This window comes from Trichosurus vulpecula, chromosome 3, assembly GCF_011100635.1.
Source record: "Trichosurus vulpecula isolate mTriVul1 chromosome 3, mTriVul1.pri, whole genome shotgun sequence".
Lineage (NCBI taxonomy): Eukaryota > Metazoa > Chordata > Mammalia > Diprotodontia > Phalangeridae > Trichosurus > Trichosurus vulpecula.
In genome coordinates this window covers 104,754,826-104,776,629 of record NC_050575.1, presented here as the reverse complement: position 1 = coordinate 104,776,629, position 21,804 = coordinate 104,754,826, and the positions used below count along the sequence as shown (strand labels likewise).

The 21,804-nt window shown below is 42.0% G+C and overlaps 1 protein-coding gene across 1 annotated transcript in view; it reads right to left on the bottom strand.

The window, feature by feature from the left end:
- Positions 1 to 21,804, bottom strand: part of PTPRT (protein tyrosine phosphatase receptor type T) — a 360,616-nt gene that overhangs the window by 79,177 nt on the left and 259,635 nt on the right. Inside the window, exons 12-13 of the mRNA XM_036749775.1 lie at positions 19,007 to 19,194; positions 1,139 to 1,226 (exon numbers count right to left, since the gene is read on the bottom strand). Coding sequence (XP_036605670.1) covers positions 1,139 to 1,226; positions 19,007 to 19,194 — 276 coding nt within the window. The remainder of the gene's footprint in view (positions 1 to 1,138; positions 1,227 to 19,006; positions 19,195 to 21,804) is intronic.

The following is a 21,804-nucleotide window of genomic DNA, read 5'->3' as shown; positions in this document are numbered from 1 at the left end:
TAAAGACACGGAGTAAGTAAGGACTATCTCCTGAGAAATGAATCACAATGGGTGTGTATATTGTAATCATTCAGATTCTTATGGCAAAATGTGGGTGGGATAGAGCAAAGATCTTTAAGTGCAGTTTTGTTTGCTGATAGCAAATAGAGATTCTTCACTTAAAGGACATCTGACAAATGCTTACAAGATGAACTTGTTCTGAGCTGTGGTATAGTATTGTATAAGAATTATACAATTATATATTATACTCATTATAAGAATGAGTAGGAAGATTTCATAAAAACCTGGAGAGACTTACATGAACCGATGCAAAGTGAAGTGAGCAGAACCAGGAGAACAGTGTACACAGTAGTAGCAACACTGTAAGATGATCAACTGTGAATGACTTAACTATTCTCAGAAATACAATAATCCAAGATAATGCCAAGGGACTCATGATGAGAGATGCTCTCCACCTCAGAGAAAGAACTGATGGAGTCTAAATGCAGATTGAATATATTATTTTTTACTTTCTGTATTTTTTTTTGTGTTTTTTCCCTTTGAGTCTGTGTCTTCTTTCACAACATGACTAATATGGTAATATATCTTTGGATGACTGAACATGTATAACCCATATCAAATTGCTTACTATCTCAAGGAGAGTGAAGGTGAAGAAGGGAAAGAGAAGATTTAGAACTCAAAGATTTTTTAAAATGAGTGTTAAAAATTATCTTTATATGTAGTTGGAGAAAATTAAAATGTTATTAAAAATAAAATAAAATAACGTAACTGTAGACCTCCCCCCAAAAAGAAAACAATAGGGATATGTTTCCAGATCAGGACTCCTTCAACTGGTCCTCAGGTGACATAACCCCAAGCAAGGCCCTTTACCATCACAAGATCATAGATATAGATGTTGAAAGAGCTCAGAGGCCATCTAATCTAACCCATCATTTGACAGATAAGGAAACTGAGGCTAAGTGACTTGCCTAAAGTCATACATGTCATATCAGAGGCAGGATTTGAACCTAGGTCCTCTGACTCCCGAGCCAATGCTTTTGCCACTGTAGCAAGATAAACCACATCAGGTACAAAGGTACAGGCCACCAGAGAAAATGTACTCCTAAACCCAGAGAGAAGCATCCACCTTTGCACCTACAGGAGATGATGTTCCCATATCGATTCTTATTGCGGTTTTCATCTTCCTTGGCTGTGTCCCAAGATGCCGTCTGCCCTTCAGGTAATGCCTAAAAAGCAACAGGAGAGAAAGTTAGAAGAAGAAAGGGAGACGTGTATAGGAAAAAAGATTTCCTCCAGGTGCAACAACCCTAACAGGCAGAGATAAGGATGCTGAGGAACTCAGCACAATAATGAAATCCAAGCAATAGGCTGCTTTTAGGATAGGCTCCGTTGGGGGGGAGAGGGAGGGAAATATATACAGTGCTAGCAATTTAGACCTGGAAAAGAACCTTAGAGAAGATTTTATCCAAACTCTCCCTCATTTTATGGATAAGGAAACTGAGGCCCAGAGAGGAGAACTGACTTGTCCAAGGTGATAAAATCAGTTAGTGGGAGACCCAAGACTAGAATGCATGTCTTTTGACAACCAGTCTGGGATTGCCCCCAACATATCAGCTGCATAAGGAGACTATGAGAATCCCAAGTGCATGCGGTCAGTTGGGTCAGTTGGGATTCAGAAGCCAGCTGACTGGGAGTGGGAATGACTAACTTGGAAGGAGCATTTTTGCTGCTGCTTTTCTCGATGGTGGGATCACCCTGATGAGCCAAGTCTGAAACAGTAGCTTCTTGAAGGCAAAAGCTGTATTTCTTTTTTTCCTTTTTTTTGGGGGGGGAGGTGTTTGCTTTTCCCAGAGCCTAGCAGAGTACCCAGCACGTGAGACACTTGTTAAGAGCCTGACTACCGAAGGAATGAATAATTTGGTCTTTCATGTTTATCCCTGAGGAAGTCCTTTCTTCTTTCTGGGTCTCAGTCTCCCCATCTGTAAATGAAGGAGCTGTACTGGGTCTCAAGTTCCATTCCTGTTCTAAACTGCATGCTTTTCCCTTTAGATGGTTAAACATACTGGGTATATGAGATGTGGAAGTGACAATGTTTTCCCTGTTTCTACTCTAATCACAACCTGCCTTCAGCCTGCTGTAATTTTACCTGACCCAACTGACTGCACAGTTACATGAACTCCTCCCGTGCCTACTGCATACCCCCAAGGCCCAGACAAAGATGGTACAAACCAAGACATCCTCCGAGCATATCCACCATAGAGGTCTACTGAGATGACTACCATCCTGGTAAGCTTGGAGAGAAGTGTTGGGAGGAGCTGGCCTCAGATGGATGACACTGAGGCCTAGGACTCTCAGAACCAGCATCTGCTAGAGCTAGTTTGGAACACTCTTGAAAGCTGATTGTTAAATTTTCAGTGTGAGTATTTACAACTTGGATATTGACAAATGCTACAAATCGGGGCTTTGATTTATTGTAATCTTGATTATCTAGGCTTAAGAAAGGATGAAGAAAATGTTAATAATGCAAATTAAATTTAAAGTGTATCACACATTCATTTTTTTTCTGAGAGCCACTTGTTAAACATTTACCAGCACACCTCTGACTAAAACTCATGTCTCTTGACAATCCCAGTCCAGGACTTTCCCCAATATGCCCCACAAAGACACTATAAATCTTTCAGGTACATGCAAAGTATCATTTGAGATGCCATATTGTCCTCATTTTGCTCATCCCCCTTTCATGGGAACCTTGGAGTCTGCCTTGGAAACACCCATACCAGACTCTGATCTGTGATCTTTCACCTTATGTCTCCCCTGTTAACCCCCATAGAATGGTAAAGGCCTTGCCAGGGCAGGGATTGCTACTCACTTAGTATAGTGACTGGCACAAAGTTTTACTTAATAAATATTTAATAATAATAGTAATGTAGATAATAAAATAAGAATAAATAAAATAATAATAATATTTACTTAGTAAATGCTTTTCTATTCATTCCTTCATAAGGCCCATATTAAGTCTGTAGCTGTGGGCAATATTGTACTCATACCATACCATATGCTGGAGATCATCTAATGCAATCCCCTTGTTTTATAGATGAGCAACTGAGGCTCAAAGAGGTTGCATAACTGCTCAAAGTCACACAGTAGTTAGCAGTGTCAGAATTTGAACCCATGTCCTCCTGTTGTGTGTCTGCCCTTCATTTTTGAAGAGGATCATGACACCAGGGAGATGATGACATGACTTGCAGTTGACTTTGATTTGAGTGAGGGAGGGCTGTGCAGGGTCACCAGCCTCACTTTCTCCTCCAGAGCCATCTGGGTCCACTGGCCTGATATTCACCAGGATGCCTGGAGATGGCCCAGGATGCATTAGGAGACCCTGGCCCTTGTAGGCTAAGGTCTTTTCAGGTTCTCACTTTGAGTGAGGTTAATGCCCATTCAGTGAATAGGCTTCTTTAAGAAATGAGTCAAGGGATGGTCCCTTTAATTTAAAAAGGGAAAAAAAAATAATCGAAATGGGAGGGGAAAACCCCCAGGGTTGCTGGCCAAAAGAGAACCAGTTACTATTTGCATTCACTCTGAGCTAGGAGGACCCAAAATATAGCCTTTAAGCGGTGCTTGGGCAGGGACCTATTGTCGTTCAATCTATGAACTCCAGAGTGAAATGGGTTTAAGGTTTTGGGGGAGAAAGAGGGGGAGAGAGAGGTAGAGGGAGAGGGGAAGGGGGAGGGCGAGAGACGTAGCCAGTAAACTCCAAGTTATGGCCATCAAAATTTACCTTCCTTTGGAGAGGTGAAGGAGACACCACTTTCCAATATAGCACACTACCTGGAGGACATCTACCTCCTCCAGTTAGAATATTTGCTCTCAGTCCAGTTTTAAGGAAAGCATCTTCAAACTCAACCAGACTTTCAGGAAGGAGATGAAAAATCAGATTCATCTAGAGCCTTACATAGAATTGTCCAGAATTTCATTTTTTCCTCTGCTAACCAAAGACCGTTTTTGGTTACAGTTTGGTTTTTAAACAGATACAATTTTTAAAAACAGGGAGCAGAGAGCCAGGACTACCAGGATATAGCAATAAAAGAAATAAGCTTAGGTTCAAATGAGATATTAAATGTACATCATTTTGTAAACTTTAAAGAGCTATAAAACTGCTAGCTATTATTATTGTATAATAATAATTATCATCATTATAATTACATCTGTTTTCTCTCTTCAGACCTCAATTAGCTGTACTTGGAGGATTCTATCTGGGAGAAAACGGTCATATAAACATTGTCTTTTTCTATCACAGCAGATACAATATGTTTTGTAATCTGTGGTCAAAAAGATCTAGGGGAAAAAAGCAGAGCCCAATTTCAGGTTATTGGAAAATTCAGTTCTTGCTCTGTTTCTTCCTCCCCAGTTTTCCACCTGCTCCCATCTTATCTAACCATTGTGAACAATGGCTTCCAACTGCTAAGGGCACTGTTCACAGCTTATCATGTGTTAATGCTAGAAGACCCAAAGCCCAACTGAAATTCACTCGGTGCTTTGAGATGAGGGATAGATATTGCTGGCGGACAGTCAGCCAATTACAGCTGGTTGTTTCCCCACAAAGCCACTGGATGTCGAGGCTTCCTGAATAAGAAGCAAACGTGTAAGGAGCACATGATCAGAACTCTGGGTTTCTGAGTTCATCTATGTTCTAAGGGGCAGGAGTACTGAGTGTGACAGGGGTGACCACTAAGCATGACTCTGGTGGAATCCAGGAACTGAGCCCCATTGTGGATATCTTAGCTTTCTCCCTGCAAAGGTGACAAAAACTAAGGGCAGCGTGGCATCCTGGGTAGAATGCTAGACTTGGAACAAAGGAAGACCTGAACTCAAATCCTACCTTAGAAACTTAATTGCTGTACAACCCCAAGCAAGTCACCTACTGTCTCTGAGCTTCAATTTCATCATCTATAAAGTGGGGACATCCACCTCATAGGGAGGTTAAAAGGAACATGTGACATAATATATGCAAATTACTTCACAAATCTTACAGCATTCCATTAATGTCAGCTTTGATTATTATTATGGCTACTCTGCGAGATGCCAAGTCATATGTGCAATGTCGGAATGGAGATGGAGATGGGACAGAGTAGACATTAAGCCACTTTTTTGGGGGGGGACAACCCCATGAGGTCCCACAGTAAAAAGAAAAGGAAACTATCTCCCCTCATCTGAACTGATGTCTGTAAGGAAAAGCAGCCTGGGGCACTTGTGCTGAATGACATCCTCCCTTTCGCAGGAGTGATGGCTTTCACTCTCCATTCCCCAAATGATTAAAGTATATGTGTTCTCCAGGTACTAGAGTAGAAAATCAATAGGAAGACCGATGTTTTCATTTGATGAGATGATGTAAAGGGTTTTTCTAGTTAGTAATTGGACTTGTGGGTCAAACTCCTATAGCGAGGACAGAATTAGGTGCTCTGTTTTCACATCCTTAGCTGGGCCCAGGGAGGACTATTTTAGGCTTGAGATAGGATCAGAGGGTTCATTCATTCATTTACTCATTTTTCCAATCCACATTTATTAGGCTCCTATTATGCCTGTTCTAGGGATACAAATATGAATCAATGAAATAATAAGCATTTATTAAGCACCCACTATGTGCCAAGTACTGTTAAAAAAAAGGCAAGTCTAGCCCAAAAAGGTATCAGAGTTTATTGCGGGAGGGGAAAGAGGGGGAATTCTCTTAAGATATACACAGGTAAGTGTAAAGTAGAATGTAATAAGGGTAAAGGATCATGGGATTTTGAGCCAGAAGGGACCTTAGAGATCTACTAGTCCAAAGTCCTAATTTTAAAGATGGAGAAAGTGAGGCTGGGGGGTGGGGTTGTGACGTAATAGAGGTAAAAAAGAGACAGTGCCAAGATTTAAACCCAGGCCCTCCGGCTCCAAATCCACAGCTCTTTACATCATGATAGTTTGCCTTCAGAATGAATCATAGGTCTTAGGGTTATGCACAAGGCAACTACCATCAGACATTCTCCTACTGGATTCTTAAGCCTTCTCTGCTCTCTTAAACCCTGCCCAGAAGCAATGCCTTTCTTTCCCCTACTGAGAACAGAGGCAGATGGATGGCTTGCTATAATTTCTCTGGCAATGTGGCAGACCTCTAGATTGCCAGACTACCACTGGCAGAGCCAGTAGAGACACTAGAAACATTGATGGTAGAATATATGCTCCCAATGATAACATTCCACTTGACCTCTTCAATGGTAGTCACTCGGTTCTATGCGTCTCTCCTTAAAACACACCCCTAGAAAAGAATCCACATTTGAAGGAATATCACCCACCAGTGCACACAAAAATTGTCCTTGGAATTTTTAGGAAGTCTTTGATAGAACACTGAATATTTAATGGATCTATAAAACATACCACATACATACACTGTACGTGAAAGGCTCTCCAGGGTTACTGACTGTGAGACGATGGCAGAGTAAACAACAGATCATAGAATCTCAAGGTTAGGTGGAGCCTTGGGGATCATCTAGTCTAAACTTCCCCTCAGCTAAGGAGAGGTACAAAGATGAAAAATACATTCTTTTCCACACTGGGTTCACAATTAGCCAGGGGGATGTTACAGGAACAGATTACATGCTTTAACTCATCGCCACCCCCAGATCTTCCTGACATGTCACCCTACCACTGCTGCTATCACGCTTGAAATCCTGTACCTGGCTGAGGAGAAGCCCTTGTATCCAACTGGCCCCAAATTCCTACCCAAATTCACCTTGGTCATCTTCTGTGCATCCCCTCCCCCAAATCACTATCCCTTGGCTCACCAGAACCAAGTGACTTTCTTTAGCTATCATTCCCCTGTATGTGTTGTTTCCCCCGCTGGAATATGTTTTCTTAATGCAGGGACTGTCTCTCTCGGCATAGTTCCCAGAACTAAGTACTTAATAAATATTTGCTTCATTCATTCATTCACAGATAAGTATAATCTGAAGTATAATGCGAAGGGCAAAGGATCACAAGATTTAGAACTTGAAGGGGCTTTAGAAATGATCTAGCCCTTTCATGTTGCAGATGGACAAAGTGACACCCAGAAAAATGAAATGGTAGGTGGTCATTCAGTGTGTACATGGACATTTCTAGCGACAGGATACTCAGAGCCTTACTAGGTAGCCGATTTCTTTCTTAGACAGCTCAAGTTGTTAGGAAGTTCTTCATATTGAGAGGAAATCTATCTCTCTGGAACTACTATTCACCTCAGGGAATACATAACAGTCGTACTCCACATAACAAGTCCCCTGACATTTTGAGTTCAGTGAATATGGCCCCCCTAAATCATTTCTTCCTAAACATCTCAGGTCCTTTAATCATTCTTCACATGCCATGGCTTTACATCCTTCTCCTGGCCACCTGTTTGTCAGAAACCTTCCTAAAATATGGCATTCGGAACACAGCCCTCCAGATGGGGAAATATAATAAGTAAGACATATCCACCAGACATCATAACAAGCTATGCCATTCATACCCAGAGAGATGAGTATCTCCCTCTAATAGGATCCGGCAGAAACAATGTCAGGCTCTCCTGCAAACGTTGTTGACAAAGGCAGACTTGTCGAGTTCTAATTCGAATGTCCAGGAGGGAAACGTAATAATCCAATAATTGCTGGACTTTGATCACACATCCATTTCCCTTTCCAGAGAGCTGCTACCTAATACAAGATAATCTCTTGAGCCAAAAACAAATGAGGGGGTGAAAGTATGAAAGGGATGCTCATTTCCATCTTCAAAGTGAGAGGGAAGAGGGGCATTATTTTTGCATTAGCGTCTGGTTACAGTAGATTGACCAGAGAATGGTGACAGTCATTAGGAATCTAATCATACTCTTTTGAAACCAAAATTGCCATCTCATTATTTTAATCCATTATCAATCTCTCTCTCTTTTTTCATTCTCTTAGCCTTTGTGTGTTGAGTTCTATTTTTATATTTGTCTTCACGCTTGGAAAGATTTCCTACTATCCAACAGCTTTTTGTTGTCTATTTAATTTTTTTTAAGGATGAGTCTTTTAGTCCTGGAGGAGCCATTGTAGGAGTCTTGGCCAACTAGGCCCTTGCCTTGTCCTTATGAAGAAGGGCTGAGACCAACAATTCATAGACTCAGACTTCCGGAATGTTAGAGTCAGAAGGGTCCTTAGAGATCAAACTCCTTTATTTTAGAGAAGAAGAAACTAAGGCACAAGGAGGGAAAGTGACTTGCCTATGGTCACATAGTGAATTTTAATCTAGGTCTCCTGAGGCAAGCAGGGTTAAGTAACTTGCCCAGGGTCACTTGCGTCTGAGGCCAGATTTTAACTCAGGAAGCTCTTCGTGGCTTCAGGCTCTACATTCTAACCACTGTGCCACCTAGATATACCAAAGTAAAGTATTTTGCAAATCTTCAAAGTGCTATATAAATACCAGTTATTATTATTATTTATTATATGATGATGACGATGTCTACAGTCACTAGACTTCCTGTCTGGAGATGACTTCATTTCTGAGCCTTCTACTGCACTCCTGCTGAGCTCAAGTAATATTCATAGAACAATACAGAGGTGTGCTAGTAAATGTTTAACAACCTGTATTTCTTGTATGCAATATATTTTAAGTTTAATATGAATTATTAATAATTTATTAAGTTTGGACAGGGCAGCTAGGTGGCTCAGTGGATAGAGCACCAGGCCTGGAGTCAGGAAGACCTGAATTCAAATCTGGCCTCAGATACTGACTAGCTGTGTGACTCTGGGCAAGCCTGTTTCCTCACCTGTAAAATGAAGATAACAATCGCATCTACCTCCCAGGGTTTTTTGGTGGGGATCAAATGAGATAATATTTCCCTTCCCTCTTCTTGCCTTTTCTCCTCCTCCCTTCAGTGATCCTCCACTACTACTTTACTGTGTGAACCTGGGCAAAGCACTTTCAATTTCCCAAGTCACCTCCCTTCTCTGTGTGAGATGAGGGGTTGCATTAGATGATATTCAAGGCTCCTTCAAGCTCTAACAGTCTTTGAAATATTAAACTAATAACTGATGGGCTTCAGAAGGCAACTGTGCAAGGCAGCTCCATCCCACACTGCAGGGCAGCCCAAAAGGTCAGGGTTAAAAAAGCACCCCCAGGAGCTAGCAGTGGATGGCTCAGTTGTGAGATTCCTGGGGAGAGCAAACATTATTTGGCGTCCTGCCACTAAAGAGGATATAACTGATGAGCTTGACACGTGAAGGAAAGTAGAAAATAATTCTCAAAGGGACAAATGCACTTTGTGTATGTAATAAGTTTGGCTTAAGTGTGTGTGTCTGGGTGTGGGTCTGTGTGCATGGGCACATGGCTGCATCTGAGCACAGGAATGTTTCAGGAAGCCCGAGTGAAGAGGCACGAGACCTCTTGAGAAAGAGTAAGCTCCTGTGGAGGAGTCCATCACATACCTCCTCAAATACTGACCATGGGGCCTGCCTATGCAGGTGCAAGGTCAATCGGGTCAAAAGTAAGGCCATCACTAAATATGGCTTTTGATCCTGACTGTTAGGCATAATGAATACTAAAAGGGGTTTCTGAGACCCCCCCCATCCCAGTGCCTCTCCCCTACCACTGCTCCTTCTCCAAGTCCTTTATAGGAGGCTAGTACCAGCTTAGCACACAGGGGAAAATGCCTCACAGACCGCTTGCCCTAGGGGAGGTTGCCATCTTTCAGGTGGTTCTCCCCATGCTTAGGGGCAGGAGCAATGTTTAGATGACCACAGAAGACCTCTTCCTACAATAGCCCTTGCTATTTTTGGTGACCTGGAGTCTCATGGGAGTCTTGCTCCTGAAAAAAAAATGAAGATTAAAGATCCCACTTTTTTATTTCTCGAAGTTTTACTTTCATAGAGAACATTTTTTTTGGTTTCTTCCTAAAGAGTGGGAGCTTGATATTTTAGACATTGCCTCACAAGTAGAATTTAAAGATGTCGGCAGCGTGGTAAGTCACTAAGAGATCACTGAGTCTAATTCCCTCACTTTACTGGGGAGATGGAGCTCAGAGGCCCAGGGAGGGGAAGTCACTGGCCAAAGATCACAACCTCATTGGGGGCAGTGCCAGGATTAGAACCCAAGTTTCCTGACCTATAGATTTTTCTATTATACCACATATCTAATTGTGGAGGGTTCTTTAGAGTCATATACAAACTATGTTGGGGGGGAGGGGAAGGTTATAGATTTTATGAGGAAAGAACCTGATCTAGAGGCAGAGTTTTCATTTGCTGAAGCAGAATCTTTAGAGATTAGGGCCTTGAGAGCTAGATGGCCTGTACACACAGGGAATTCAGCTCCATTGGGTGCTAAAGGGCTTATACTACTAGGGACGCACCCAGCTATGGGCATGGATGGAGTGCCTGCTCTCCATGCACAATCTCTGCCATCTTGGTTGAGAGTTCAGTTCAGCCACTGGGCCACTGCTGGGATTTCTGCATGGTACAATGGAAAGAGCCCTAGATTGGAAGTCAGAGGACTCTGGTTCAAATCTTGGCTCTGAAACCTCAGGCACATCATTCAGCCTCTCTGGGTCTCAGTGCCATCCTCTGTAAAATGACTAGATGACCATTAGGGACCCTTCCAGCTCTAAAACAATAATGATCCCAGACTTCAGGGAGATAGAAGCATAGGAAGGTCTCAGTGATTGTGAGCTGATTGGGGCATCCTCTTCATGTGCCTTATCCTTTTCCTCCATTTTGGGTAGTAAGGCTTTGGAGCTAGGGATATTCCCTCTTCTCTGGATTTTTGGGACACTACTCTCTCCTATCTGTCTGGCTCCTCCAGGTTTGGAGCTGGTGGATATTCTCTCTTCTCTGGATTTTTGGGACACTACTCTTTCCTATCTGTTTGGCTCCTCAGTTTCCTTTGCTTGTCTCTCATCCATATTTTACTTACCAATGGTGTCCCCCAAGACTTTGTTCTGGGCCCTCTTCTCTTCTTCCTCTATACTGTCCTGACTGGTGATCTAATCATTCCTATAAATTCAATTTGCATTTGTACATAGATGACTCCCAGATCTATATATTCGATGATAGCCTGTTTTCTGAACTATAGTCCTGCATCATTAACTGCCTTTTGTACATTCTGAACTGCATGAACTGGATGTCCCCTAGGCATTTTAACATGTTCAAAACAGAACTCATTATTTCTCTCCCCAATTTCCCTTCCCTTTTTACAACTTTCCTAATGTTGTTGAGGGTACTGCCACCCTCCCAGTCACTTGGGCTCACAACCTCAGTGTCAGCTCAACTCTTCTTACTCATCATTCATATCCAATCCATTGCCAAAGAGTATTGATTCTCACTTCAGAACATCTTTCATGTTGCTAAGGTAGAATACATACATCCCTTTTCTCCACTCACACAGCCACCACCCCAATTCACGATCTCATCACCCCTCACCATAGCCTTCTCATTGATATCTCTTCCTCGATTTTCATCCTGCCTCAATCCATCCTCCACGCATCCTCTAAGGTGATTTTTCTCAAACCTAGGTCTTACCCAGTCACCCCTTCTATTCAATAAACTCCAGTGGTTCCCTATTACTTTTAGGGTCAAACATAAAGTCCTTTGTTTGGTATTTAAAGCTATGCATAACTGGGCCCCTTCTAACCTTCCCAGTATTTTTATGCTTTTACTCTCCTCTACACACTATACAATCTAGCTACATTGGTAGTTGTTGTCCTTCACTCTGGAAGAGGACCAATGACATCACAAGGGTGATGCATTGACTTTAAGTGAGGCAGAGCTACACCTCACTCTCTCCTCCAGAGTCACTGAGGTCCAGTGGCAAGACAAAAGTCAAGATGGTTGGTGATGGACCTAGATGCAGTGGATGATGTTGGTCTTTTTAAAATTAAAGTCTTTTCCAGGCTTCAGTTTGTCTGAGGCAATGCTCATTCAAGGACTAATGCCTGGGTAAGAACTGAGACCATCTTTTGATGGTCTAATCTGTCCATAAAAATATCAATCTGGCAAGGAAAGACCCTTAAAGTTTCTAGACATAACAGAAAACAATTGCTATTTACACTCATTCTAAGCCATCACAGTCTAAAAGTTTAACCATAAAGGGTGGGGCTAGGGACTATTATTGACCTTTTAATGAAAGCCAGAGTGAGTTGGGTGGCCCAGCCATTGTAGTACCTAGAATACAGCGCTCCATCTCCCATCTCCATGCTTTTGCATGGCTGTTCCCATGCCTGGAAGGCTCTTCCTCCTCACTTCCACCTCTTAGCTGCCCTGGCTTCTGTCAAGACTCAGCTCAAATTCCACTTTCTATAGCAGAGCTTTTCTAGTCCTTCCCAGCTGGTACTTCCATCTACTCTTGTACGTACCCTACTGTTTCCATTTTGTTTCTTCCATGTGAGCTTCTTGAAGGCAGGAACTCTTTTTGTGTGTTCCTTTGTACTATCAACACTTAGCCCATTCCTGGCACATAATAAATGCTTGTAGGTGAGTTCAGCCAGGCCCTAGGGTTCATCAAGCATTAACTGACCCATATGCCTTATCTGAACTCTACTACATGCACTACCCAGATTCTTGATGTTTGGAGTGAGCAGTTTCTCCCTATGCGAGTTCTTCATTTAGGTATCAGGATGCTGAAAAGGGGCTTCTCTGACCAACCAATTCTTCTCCCATTTTATGGACGGCAAACTCTCACATCCTGCTTTCCTTACCCCTGTGATTCAGAGTTACCATCTGCACCGTTTAATCCTGCCCTCTTAAGTATTATCAGATATCTTTCCTTCCTTTTACTGTTAAACAACTAAAGTTGTTGACTTAAAAAAAAAAAAAAGACTGGGTTTCCCTACTTCACCCAGGCTGGAAGTACAAGGCTACTGCATGGGCTCAATCCCACTCTGATCAGCATGAGAGTTCTGACCCGATCCATTTCGGACCTGGGCTGCTACATCCCTCCTTGGGCAACATGATAGCCTTCCACCCCCAAGGGCTCACAATATAAATGCTAAACTTTGTGCTGACACTCAATTACCTTAGCCCTCTGGAGCTTAGGGTCAAGTATATCTCCTGAGTTCAGGAGATCTGAGACTCTCCCCCCCTTCCCCCAGGAGTAGGGCTTACCATGCCCAGCTGAGTTGTCTATTGCTGATTTCCCTTTCTAACCCTGAATTGCTTGTCAATCTCTTTCAGTCAGGCTTCCAGTCCCCGCAGCCTACTGAAACTGGTCTTATCCCATGTTACCAATGGTTTTTTCATTGGTATATAGTGGTCTTTTATCAGTCCTGACCCTCTTTGCTTTCTTTTTTGTCTCTGTAGCTATTAGAACCGCTCAAGGTGCCTTGTAGCTGTACATGCTCATTGCTTCCCTTCCAGGACCCTGCTGGTTTTCCTCCTAGTTGTGTGACTACACTCATTTTCCTTTACCTTACAACCATCTATCTTCTGCCCTCCAAACATGGGAGTACTGTAAGGCTCTGTCTTAGGCTCTCTTTACTTTCTGTTCTACTCTCCCTCTTGTTGATCTTGAGAGCTCTGTTAATAAAAATGAATCTTTTCTTCTCATTAACAGTGATTAATAGATTTATAGCTAGAAGTGACCTTAATAGCCATCTAGTCCAACCTTCTCACTTTGTAGACAAGGAACTGAAGGCAATAGAGATTAAGTGACTTGCCCAAAGTCACTTTGAGTCAGAACTTGAACCCAAGTCTTCCTACCTCCAGGTCTAGGACTCTCTCACCTATACCATCCTCCTGCTTGGTAAGAGATTCACTCAATGGGAAGACAGTTCGCCAAAGCCTTGCCAGAGAACCCGGGAGTCTGCAAATTCTAGCTTTAGAACCCCTGATGCAGAGAAATGAACACCAGATTTGGAGTCAGGAGGACCAAGTTCCACCTCTAATTCTGCTACGAAGTTTATGAGTGACTGCCAGGCAAAACAGTTCCCCTAAGCCTTAATTTAATCATCTGTAAAACGAAGGAGTAAAACTAAGTCTCTTCTACTCCTGAAATTCTACAACTCTGCCATCTACATGGCAGAGGGGGAGAAAGAAAAGTGCATCACTCGTTGACTATGGGCCAGGCAAAGGATGACTGCATGGTGACCAAAATATTTATTTGCACAAAAGCACAAAGTGTGGCACAGGCTGGCAGCATGACCTGAGATCCAGGAGATGTCAGTTCTGGTCTCAGGGTCTTCCTCTAATTCATCACTAGCTTTGGGTTAGTCAATTTCCTGCTTTGGTCCTCAGTTTACCCATCTGTAAAATGAAGTCATGATATAAAATCATGAAGGACTTTTCCAGCTCACCTACTGAATAATTTCCATTTCTAGACAACACAGTGTCATAAGTGCACCAATATGGCCGTGAAGCATGATTAAGGGAGATGGCTGCCTTCATAACCTTAACCATAGAACATGCTCTTCCAGTGCTGAAAAATGAGCAAATGTTTTCCCTTCATTAAGTTACATCATATTTCTCACAGCTGTTCCTGGCTTCTTTAAATAGTTTTAATGGAGCTGTAATAACATATTACCTTATGGCCACCCTGCCAAGCTTGTTTCATTCATTACAATTACAGACTGCCTGGAACCGAGTTCGCCTCATTACCAATTCTCACTCCCTCTTATCCCTCCATCATAAAGCCCCTTTCTCATAGCTTTCCTCATCCCTCATTTTTTATTCCCTACTCTTCATCTCCTCTACTTTGGAGAGCCCTTGTCACCTCTCTTTTTGCTTCTTGTGCCATAGAGGGCTAATGTTTTCCTACAGCTATTACCATCTGGTGACAGCAGAACAGGCAGGTACACTAGCCTGAGAATCAGGAGACCTGGATCCTAGTCCTGGATCGGCCACTAAATTGCTATGTGCCCTTAGGCACCTCACTGGGTGTCTGGTTTCTACTCTGTTAAATGAAGATGCCTCATAGCTGTGACTTTCTAGGAGTCTATGATTTTGTGACTCTAGCTATCTGTGCCTCAGAGTTTCCATAACTTCATAAGATCATAGAATTTAGAGGTCTGAGCAGGATTGTGTAGTCTGGGTGGTGGTGATGGTGGTGGTGGGAAGGAGAACTCAGAAAGCGTGCTAGGTTTCCCTAGATGGCAATATAACTGTTTGCTACTCGCTGGACCCTATTAGCTTAGATTATAGGGCCAAAGCAAGATATTCTGGGAACTAACCCACCTCTACTTCTTACTACCTGCATAGACAAATCATCATACTTCATTCATAAAATGAGGGGTTTGGATTAGGTAAACTCTAACATCCCTTCCAGCCCTAGATCAATGATCCTTACAGTTATTTACAAATAAATACAAATACATGTTGCAACCCAATAGCACAATGTCAGCTCCTTGTCTGCAGTGATGGTTTAACTGTTTTTCTTTGTATCCCTCTCTCAACCCCACTCCTGACCCAGCACAATGCTTTAGGTATAATAGGGACTTAATAAGTGTTTTAGTTGAATTTAATTGACCAGATTTGTAAAAGACCTTAAGGGAAGTCTAGTGTGACCTCAACAAAAATTTCCTCTTGGGTTGGTTAGAATCCAGTCCATATATAAAAGGACTAAGTGCTCCTCCAGGCTTTCCTTGAGCATTTACGATGAAGGGGAAGCTCATTACCTCCTCAAATAACCTATCCCACTCTTGGATAGCTCTAATGGTTAGGGAGTATTTTTGTTTTTTCTTCTTAAATCATCCTTAAATGTGTCTATTTTGTTTCCATACATCTTATGGGGTCTAGATTTGCAAGTCTAAACCTTCTTCCAAAAGATAACCCTATGAAGACTTGAAGGTAGTTATAATGCTCTCTCTAAATTCTATGTCTTCTCTTCTCTGACCCGCCATACTTCATTTTCTTCCTGTGATTCTGACTCTTTTACTTCGCTACCATGTTTCAACTGCCTTCTCACCTTGGAACATCCCTCCACCACACTGGCCCCCTTCTCCTATTGATGAGGTCCCTCCTGAGGCCTCCATTTTGGGAACAGGCCCAGATCAGCCACATTTCATTCCCCTTCACCGCTATGCTTCTAACTTTTCTGGACTTTGCCACTATGCCCATTCTAGGGTACCTTCTTCCCTCCCAGCTTTCCTCCCACACTTTTCAGCCCCTTTTCATGTGTTGTCTTCCCCAATTAGAATATAAGCTTCTTGAAAGTAAGGACTATCTTTTTCTTGTATTTGCACCCCAGTGTTTGGCACATAGAACAGTCCTGTCACAGAGAAAGCACTTGACAAATGCATATTTGTTTGCCTGTTCCAGGCTAAACATCCTTAACGGCATGATCTGCTGCTCATTCACCATCATGTTTGCCTTTCTTCAGAAGATTTTCTGCTTTGTAAAATGTGGTACCCATTAATGTGCACAGGGCTCCATATGTGGTTTGACCAGGGTAGAACAGAATGTGACTATCATTTCCCTAGTCTTGTTGCCTAATGTTCCATGAGGTCTTTTGGCTTGTAGACCACATTTCTGACATGCTAAGTTTGTATTTCTTGGAAACTTCAAGATTTTTTTGAATGAAGTGTCTAGCAACTCATCTTTCACTTTGTATTTGTAAAGCTGACTTTTTGAACCCAAGTATAAGACTTGACATTTATCCCTATTAAAATTTCATCTTATTAGATTTACGTCAGCATTCCAGCCCATTAAGACCTTTGTGGATCTGGACCCTGTCACTCAATGTGCTTATTCTTCCTACCTTTGCACTATCTGCCAATTGGATAAACATGCCAGCCATTGGCATCTATAGCCAAGTCACTGGCAAATATGTCAAGTAACACAGAGCCCAACCCAGCCAGGAGGAAGAGGGCTCTGCTGGAGAACTTCTATACTGACCTTCAAATAATCAATGACTATTATTTGGGTCCAGCTGCCAACAGTTTGTAACCCACCTAACAGCATCTCTTCATTTTATATTAAAGAGGAGGACAGATATTATCCTATGCTTTGCTAAAATCTAGGTAAATCACAGCTAAAGCAGTGCCCTGGTCTACCAGTCTGGCAAATCTGTGTCAAAAATAGAAACGAGGTTAGGCTGACATGACCAGATCCTGCTGAAATCATGTGGGCTCCTGGTGATTACCATTTCCTTTCCTAGATGGTCACTAACTATCCCCTTAATAGCAGGTCTTAGAATTTGCCAGGATTGACCTATAGTTTGCAGACTCTACTCTCTTCCCTTTGAAGGGGGCATTTTATTTTATTTTAAAAGCCTTATTGATGCTATTTTTTAATATCCTAGTAGGTATTGGATATACTCGTCTCTCCAGCACCCCCCCTTACAAGCTAGATTTCCCTCGTAATGAAGAAAAACAATTAAGCAAAGCCAAGCAACACAGAGATGGCTTCTGATGTTATTTGCAACATTTTTCACACTCATTGCCTCCCCATTTCTTTGAAGAAGGGGGGAGGAGGTGGTTTGCATATATTTATAAGGCTACTGTAATGTTAAAAAATAATGTTTACTGGAATCATTCTACAAAGTGAATTGTAGAACAATTCCATTCAAGGCATATTCATGCATGTGTCTGAATGCATAATATGTGTGTGATATTTACATATGAATTGAGGATGGTTGGTGATATCTGAATGCTTCTAGAAGGGAGGAACCCAATTTCTTCCATTCAAATCTTATTAGATTAGAGTCTCAATTAGATAGAATGTTTTTTTGCCTTCATTTTTTTTTGGGAAATTGGGGTAAATGCCAATAAATTGTTAGTTTTATGGATTTTTAAAAGCAATATTCAGAAGGTACTTCCTTTTCTCCCTTCTTTGAAGAAGTGGGGGATTCTGAATATGGAACAGGGTATATACCATCAACCTTGCTTGACATGTTGGTTAGTTTTGCTGAATTGCCTTTCCCCTTTCTCCCCCTCCTTTTTTCTGTTATAAGGAATGGCTTGCTGGGCAGGGAAACAGGTAGGTATATATTCAGAAATGGAGGCAATGGAAAAAACAAAAAATAAAAATTAGAAATTTCAAAAGTAATGTTCATGCTTTGTGGTGGGTTCAATCCAGCCTCCTGCTGCTTAACATGAGGTTGTTAGCTCTCAGACAAACCTTTAAGATCATTCAGCTTAATCTCATTTTTTTCTCAATATATGAAGGTAAAGAGTTGGTTAGCAGCAGTGACTTGGTTAGCAGCAGAACTAGGACCAGGACTGAGGTGGCTCCTGGCTCCCAGCCCACTGTTCTCTCATCTGTAGCTGTGCCATTCTATATAGGTTCATAACTCCACAGACTCAGAGTTGGAAGGGTCCTTCAAGGTCAGCTATGCCAACCCCCTCACTTCACAGAGGAGGTTACAGAGAAGTAACGTGACTTACCCAAGGCCACACCGGTAGCAGTGATAAAGGCAGGCTATGACCCAGAGCCCCTGATTCCAAATTCCGTGCACTTTCCACTGTTGTCTCTAGTAAGCACTTATTTAATAAACAGGGTGAAGCAGTAATGTAAAGAAAACAACACTGAAAACCATTTGAACTTTGAACACTGCCATGCCTAATCGTGCCAGAGGGCTGATGCTGAAGCATGTCTCCCACTTCTTTGCATAGAGGTGGTAGCCTACAGATGCACAATGAAGTATACACTGTCAGGCATGGCCAATCTGTTGGATCATTTTGCTTAAGTACACTTCTTTGTTACAAGGCAGGGTTCTGTTGGGTGGGAGGAGTGACTGGGAAGGGAGAGATGTTTTAAAAAAGAGTATTAATAAAAGATTTAAAGGCAAGCAAATAAAGAGTATGAAGATCAACTCATTCCAGACTAGGTTTCATTAAACTCAAATTCCAAATTAGTGGTGTTTGCTTTAAGAAGTCACTGTCTATATCTGGGGCGACATCCAGAATGTTGTACACACACGATCAGTCAAGTGTGACAACTCTAAAATGAACGATTCCTTAGAATGGATGGTGGCACATAAATCAGCCTCCTCAGTCTGACTGACATTTAGAAAAGAAACTTTCCTCCCCTTTCTCCCTCCCATTTCCCCCTGGGTTTCTCACCTCATACTCCTCCTTGAACCCATAGCCTTGACCCCGCTTCATCTGTGTGATGTGCTGTAATAGGTCTGCTACTCGGATTGCAGGTTGGAACTGGTCCCGGGGGTAGGACATCTCCACTGGCTCACAGCTCCTGTATGGATGGGTCTGGATGGTCAGCGTGGGCTGGGCCAATTCCCCACGGCTGCTGCCTGTTTCAGAGAGAGGAAGGCAAGGCAAACTGTCACCCACTAGCTGTTTCTCCCCTTTGTCCTTGGCTTTTTCTTTCTTTTCCCATTGCTTGGGCAGCTTAGCAGAAACTGACCTTGGAAATCAACAGAGCAGTGGCACATTTTCCTGAGGCAGCCTAGGGGGATGACACACCAATGGAGTATTTCAGGGTAATCTGTCAGAGAGGCTAGGGGCAGCAGAAACAGACTGATGAACAGATGCAAGAATGCAAGTGGTGGACTTTAGAATGTGAAGACCCTAGGTCCTTTCTATTTGGAGAGTGCACGTGAGCATGGAGCAATATATCTATCCTACCAATCTTCTCTTCTCTCTCCTTACTGCAACCACTCTAGTAAAGGTCTTCTTTGCTTCTCACCTAGATTACATAAATAACCCTCAAACGGTTCTTTCTACCTATACGCAAACCCTAAACCAATTCACCCTTCTGGTAGCTAGCTAAGTATTCTTCCTAATTAAATACTCTGAACACATCATCCTTTTACTCAAAAATCTTCAGTGACTCCTAATTGCCTACTGAATAAATCACAAGTTCCTGAGAGGAGCATTCAAGACCCCTTCCCCATCTCTGTTCCCACCCCCATGACCTGGTTCTAACCCACTTTTCAAACATTTCATACTACTACTCTTCTGGCAGTGTATATTTGAGCCAAAGTAAACAATATTCCATTCTAGTCCTACCATTTTCTTTCTCTGGAAGGCTCATGTCATCATGTGCCTAGGATGGTCCTCCTGTGTCCTCATCTCCACCTACTGCTGTTTCTTTCTTCCTTTAAGGCCCAATTCAGATGCCACTCCTCCTAGCTCTATCCATGTCAAATCACTTGCCTGTATCTTTGCACTTATCTCTCTCTTATCTTCTATTATAGCTATTCATGTAATAAAAATAATTTTATAGTATTTTAAAGCTAGTAAATCACTCTACATTTATTATCTGGTTTTAGCCTTAAAATCACCCTGTGAGGTAGATACTACGGGTATTATTCCCATTTTACAAATGTGGAAAATGAGCTTCTGATAGGGAAATCAACTTACCCATCCATGGAAGGATGCCTACTGAGTTTTTAAATTATTATTTATTTATTTATTTAATATTTTTAGTTTTCAGCACTGATTTCCACAAGAGTCTGAATTACAAATTTTCTCCCCATTTCTACCCTCCCCCCACTCCAAGATGGCATATATGCTGGTTGCCCTGTTCCCCAGTCAGCCCTCCCTTATGTCACCCCACTCCCTGCCCCCATCCCCTTTTTCCTTATTTTCTTGTAGGGCAAGATAGATTTCTACGCCCCATTGCCTGTATATCATATTTTCTAGTTGCATGCAAAAACTTTTTTTGAACATGTGCTTTAAAAACTTTGAGTTCCAAATTCTCTCCCTTCTTCCCTTCCCACCCACCCTCCCTAAGAAGGTAAGCAATTCAACATAGGCCACACATGTATCATCATGCAAAACCCTTCCACAATACTCATGTTGTGAAAGACTATATTTTGCTCCTTCCTATCCTATCCCCCTTCATTCAATTTTCTCCCTTGACCCTGTCCCTTTTCAAAAGTGCTTGCTTTTGATTACCTCCTCCCCCATCTGCCCTCCCTTCTATCATCCCCCCTTTTTTATCTCCTTCCTCCTCCTTTCCTGTGCGGTAAGATACCCAGTTGAGTGTGTATGTTATTCCCTCCTCAAGTTAAATCCGATGAGAGCAAGACTCACTCATTCCCCCTCACCTGCCCCATCTTCCATTCCAACAAATTACTTTTCCTTGCCACTTTTATGAGAGATAATTTACCCCCTTCCATCTCTCCCTTTCTCCCTCTCTCAATATATTCCTCTCTCATCCCTTAATTTGATTTTTTTAGATATCATCCCTTTATATTCAACTCACCCTGCACCCTCCGTCTATATACATATATATGGATGTATACATGTATATTCCCTTCAGCTACCCTAATACTGATGTCTTATGAATTATACACATCATCTTTCCATATATGAATGTAAACAAAACAGTTCAACTTTAGTAAGTCCCTTGTGATTTCTCTTTCTTGTTTACCTTTTCATGCTTCTCTTGATTCTTGTGTTTGAAAGTCAAATTTTCTATTCAGCTCTGGTCTTTTCACTGAGACAGCTTGAAAGTCCTTTATTTTATTGAAAATCCATATTTTGCCTTGGAGCATGATATTCAATTTTGCTGGGTAGGTAATTCTTGGTTTTAATCCTAGCTCCATTGACCTCCAGAATATCATATTCCAAGCCCTTTGATCCCTTAATGTAGAAGCTGCCAGATCTTGGGTTATTCTGATTGTGCTTCCACAATACTCAAATTGTTTCTTTCTGGCTGCTTGCAGTATTTTCTCCTTGATCTGGGAGCTCTGGAATTTGGCGACAATATTCCTGGGAGATTTCTTTTTGGGATCTATTTGAGGAGGTGATCGATGGATTCTTTCAATTTCTATTTTGCCCTGTGGCTCTAGAATATCAGGGCAGTTCTACTTGATAATTTCTTGAAAGATGATATGTAGGCTCTTTTTTTGATCATGGCTTTCAGGTAGTCCAATAATTTTTAAATTATCTCT